This window comes from Carassius gibelio, chromosome B13 (assembly GCF_023724105.1).
Source record: "Carassius gibelio isolate Cgi1373 ecotype wild population from Czech Republic chromosome B13, carGib1.2-hapl.c, whole genome shotgun sequence".
Classification (NCBI taxonomy): domain Eukaryota; kingdom Metazoa; phylum Chordata; class Actinopteri; order Cypriniformes; family Cyprinidae; genus Carassius; species Carassius gibelio.
Window position 1 is genome coordinate 1,769,696 of NC_068408.1, and position 5,000 is coordinate 1,774,695.

Here is a 5,000-nt window from a genome sequence, read left to right on the forward strand (position 1 = left end):
AAAATTACCCATGGTTTTAACAATAACACCACAAATCATCGTTCTTGTAGCCATGGTAACTGCAAATTAACCATGGTTTTGTTACTTCAAATAATAATTTACATAGTATTAATATAATGTAATATTTTATATATATATTTTTTGTTGTTGTTGATGTTGCTATAAAAACAGACCTAAGCCATCAATAGCCTTTAAAATGACTTAAACTGCATTATATAAAAAAATAATGAGGCAATAATGATTGGTTAATAATAACACTGTTACAATACATAATGTAAGCACATACAAAATAATTAATGTACATGTTATTACAAATGCCATGTGATTGCTGCTGTTACACTTACAGGACGATCAAATCCTTGTTTAGGAGAATGACCAAACATTTCATTCAATTATTCACTTAATCTTTCATTTTTGGACACCTTTTTGCTATAGATGACACAGGCTTTATAATTTCTTCTTCTTCAAAAAAAAACAAAAAAAACATGCATATCACAACCCTTACAGAAATAAACCATGGTTTTATCATAGTAAAACTGCTTAGTTTCCTTTTGCATGATTTCTGAATGCTTGAGACTATAAAATAAATTAGAGTCATAATAAAGTTATAGCCACAGGTAAATGTTGAGAGCTACAATCGTGATTTGTAAATAATACAATTTATTTTAATTATTATTAACTTTTCACCCCTATAGTAGCTGTTTTTTCATATTTGAGGAAGGGGGGCAAAACAATACAATCCTGCTCAGGACACACATTTGGACAGCAGCGGCCCTGAAGGTGTTGTTATTACTAGAGTTGAGTCAGATACTCAGCTGAAACGAGTATCAGGTACGGATAAAGCACTTTTGCTGAGTACAAGTATTATACGAGTAATACGAGTCAATATCTGTGCTCGGATTAAATACAAATTCTCATTGGGTTGCTGACCGTGTCTGCGTGTAATAGTGTTGCTGTGTCACGCTCTGCTATTAGTGAGTGTGTGGTGCTTATTCCTTATATGAACGGTTTCAAATGCAAGACATTGATTGCATGAGATTAAGTTTGTAAATGATAGTCTGTGTCCTTTTGTAGTGTGCACATATATTTATCATCAAACTGTGATAACTGTGACTAAATTCAGTGTATATACGTCTGCCATATGTTGCCACCCCTCAAAAATCCCCGCCCCCTTCTCACCACCCCATCAATATGTTTCTAGATCCTCTCCTGCAGATAATAGTGTTTCACTCTAGAGATCAATATGTGCTCTTCTCCGTCATGCAGCTCAGAATCTCTGATTATCTGAGACGAGTGCTGTCTGAACAGAGATGTGCTGACCTGTGCGCTGATGGATGATCTGTTGATGCTGTAAGGACCGGTGTCCGAGAGGAAGGCCTGTCGAAGCTCCTCTGGACACTGGAACTGAGCCCAGTGCTCGGGGCTGATGGGAAGAGACACGTCTGCAGCTTTAGCTCTGGCTCGGTCCTCCACAGGAGACGGCTGCAGACACAGACAGAACAGAGACACATGCATAACTGGATATACACATACACTGAAGATCAAAGATGTCTTTATTTACAAAGCATTGCTTTGGTCAGAATGTAGGATTTATAATGTAGGATTCAAAATATGAAACTATAATAATATTGTAAAATAATTATAAAAAAAACTACTTTTTAGATAATTTTTATCTAATGCAATGATATTTAGATAAATTCTCCTGCTTAATATGTTTGATGAAAATATGATAAATTACCAATCCTGAATCCTGAAAAATAAAATGTATCACGGTTTACACAAAAAAAATATGTTTTCAACATTGATTATAATCTGAAATGCTTCTTGAGCAGCAAATCAGCATATTAATTGTTATACTAATTGCATTTTAAAATATATTCAACTAGAAAACATTATTATTTTAAATCATAAAAATATTTAATAATATTAGAGTTTTTAAAATACTTTTGATCAAAATATTGCAGCATTGGTGAGCAGAAGAGACTTAAAAAATAATTACACTTTCTGTTGTCCACAGTAGTCAGAAATTTGTGTTACCTTTGTGTTACATTTTCTTTCGAATAATTATTTTACAGTTATTTGAAGAATTATTTTTAACTGACTGTATCACTTACTAATCATTATTTAACAGACTGTGCTGAAATATAGAACTATAGTAATATAGTGCTGAAAAGTGAATAAATAGCTATTGTGAAAACATACTCTTTCTATTGTGACCACATGCCCCACTGTAGGACACAAATTAAATTAACTGTTAAATGTTACCATAAACTGACTTTTTCTAGTCAAATTCTTAAGTTTGTTTATATAGACACTGACTTTTTAAAAAGTAAAAAACTGAAAAAAGTAAAAATACGTCATGATAAGGAAAAAACCTACATAAGTTGCACTGGACTAAGTCGCTTTCATTTAGAACCAAGAGAAAACATTACCGTCTCCAGCCGCGAGAGGGCGCTCTATGTCTTCAGTGTAGACTACATGAGCAGTGAGCAGCATAGTGCGCCCTCTGGCGGCTGGAGACGGTAATGTTTTCTTTCGGTTCATTTTTAGTTAATTTCTTATGGTTCATGTCAAATTAATTTGGATAAATAAGTCGCACCTGACTATAAGTCGCAGGACCAGCCAAACTATGAAAAAAAGTTTGACTTATAGTCTGGAAAATACGGCATGTAACTGATATGTAATGAGAGTTGTGCAGTCCTTCCAAAGAAGACAGTGATCGGTGAACACTAGTCTCACCTGTTTGCTCTTCTTCTCGTCTGGTCTCTCCTTGTCTTTTCTGGAGCCGGCGGATCGCACCTCTTGACCTTCTGCCCAATCATTCATCACTTCCTGTGCGGTTGCCATGGATACCTGAATTCCACAGCGACACATGTGACCAGTGCTGGGGAAAGTTACTTTTAAAAGATATGCATCACAATGTTGCAGTAGTTCCTAAAAAAGTAACTGACTACGATACTTAGTTACTTCTTATGGAAAGTGATGTTACGTTACATTTGAGTTATTTTAAAATCTGGACGGGGCTTGTTTGTTTTTAATATAAAAAGTTATTTTTTTTTACAACTGTAAAAGCCCTTTCTCACTAAAAGTGTAGTGAATGTGTCTCAGGCTGAAGGAAGTGTAAGTTCTGGTCTGTACAGTAGAGAGAGCAGCTCAAACTAATCACATGAAGAAATGACACAAATGTAACACAAGTTACAGTGTATGATTACTTTTTTCGAGTCACTAGTGAAGTAATGCATTACTTTTTCTTTCAGAAGGAATTATCTCAGTTACTTTTTCAAATACGTATCTTCAGTTACTTTGTTTCTCATGTGTTGAGTGACAGCTCTGGTGTTGCCATGGAGACAGAGATCAGAGTGTTGTGTGTGAACATGATCTCACTGTAGATCTAGACTCAATATGAACATGTGTTTACTCAAAAACACAATTAGTGTTCCTCAAAATCAATAAAAACAGTCACATGCAGGCAACCTGCAATAATTAAATATGTTAAATATGACGTATTTAATACCATTTTATTAACTAATGTATTTGCTGCTGACCTTTGATAATCCAGTTCAACCATACTAATTAGCAAAATGACTTTAGATGTACTAAAACTTGTGCTTCATTGTATTCTTCATGTGATTAGTTTGAGCTGCTCTCTCTACTCTACAGACCAGAACTTACACTTCCTTCAGTCTGAGACACATTCACTTCACTTTCAGAGAGAAAGGGCTTTTTTACATTTGCTACAAATATAAATGTTTATATAAAAAACAAACAAGCAAGCCCCGCCCAGATTAAAAAAGGTAACGCAAAAGTAACAATGCATTACAATCCATAAAAAGTAACTAAGTATCATAGTCAGTTACTTTATTAGGGAGTAATGCAATATTGTAATGCATCACTTTTAAAAGTAACTTTCCCCAGCACTGAACACAAATCTGTTATTGTTGCTTAGTTTGGTTGAATTGCATCATCGAAGGTCAGTAACAAAGATATTGGTTTATAAAATGATATTAAATACATAAATTATATTTGTCTTATTTAATATATTTAATTACTGCAGGTTTGTTTCATATTCTGAGTTTGACTGTTTTTAACAGAATCTGTTTCTGAGTAAACACATGTTCATATTGAGTCTAGATCTACAGTGAGATCATGGTCACACACAACACTCTGATCTCTGTCTCCATGGCAACACCAGAACTGTCACTCAACACATGGACACAAAGTAACTGAAGATACTTTATTGAAAAAGTAACTGAGATATTTCCTTCTGAATTAGGAAGTAATGCAGTGTGACGTGTGAGCTGTGTAGGTGGAGCACCTTCCAGATGTGCAGCGAGCAGCTGTAGGCCGTCAGCAGGTGCTGCAGGTGTGTGAGAGACGAGCGCTCCTCTGTGAGAGCCAGCAGTGTGTGTGAGCGCAGCAGACGCTCCAGACGGCCGACCGAACACACTTCAGACAGACACGGGACAGACGCCTCTGACGGGACAGGACAGATCATTCAGATTCGGTTTGGTTTTCAAGCTCTCAACGCTGCATAGTTTAAATCAAAAATACAATAAAAATTCTGAAATATTATTACTATTTAAAACATCTGTTTTCTATGTGAATATGCATTAAAATGTAATTGATTTCTGTGATCAAACCAACATTTTGAGCATCATTACTCCAGTCTGGGTGTAGAATTAGTACAGATTCTGTGAAAGTGGAGGAATGATGCTGAAAATACAGCTGTGCATCTCAGAAATAAATTACACTTTAACACAGATTCACACAGAAAACAGATGTTTTAATTTGTAATCATATTTCAGTTTTTTACTGTATTTTTGATGATGAATGCAGGAATGCAGAAGACAGTTCTTTTAAAAGCACAGAATTCTGTGGTCTGCCGGTGTGTGTGAAGGTCATGCAGTCACCGTCTGTGTTGTGTGTGTCTGTGAACAGCAGGAGGTCCACGGCCCACTCGATCTGCAGACGGACATCAGTCACAGGAAAGTGTGTGACAT

General features: G+C 35.6%; 1 protein-coding gene across 1 annotated transcript in view; it reads right to left on the minus strand.

Annotated features, from left to right (window-relative positions):
• The window catches only part of LOC127970444 (cilia- and flagella-associated protein 46), a 69,183-nt gene that overhangs the window by 29,486 nt on the left and 34,697 nt on the right, over positions 1-5,000 (minus strand). Inside the window, exons 28-31 of the mRNA XM_052573036.1 lie at positions 4,911-5,000; positions 4,316-4,473; positions 2,740-2,853; positions 1,321-1,482 (exon numbers count right to left, since the gene is read on the minus strand). The exon at positions 4,911-5,000 is cut by the window's right edge and continues 58 nt beyond it. Coding sequence (XP_052428996.1) covers positions 1,321-1,482; positions 2,740-2,853; positions 4,316-4,473; positions 4,911-5,000 — 524 coding nt within the window. The remainder of the gene's footprint in view (positions 1-1,320; positions 1,483-2,739; positions 2,854-4,315; positions 4,474-4,910) is intronic.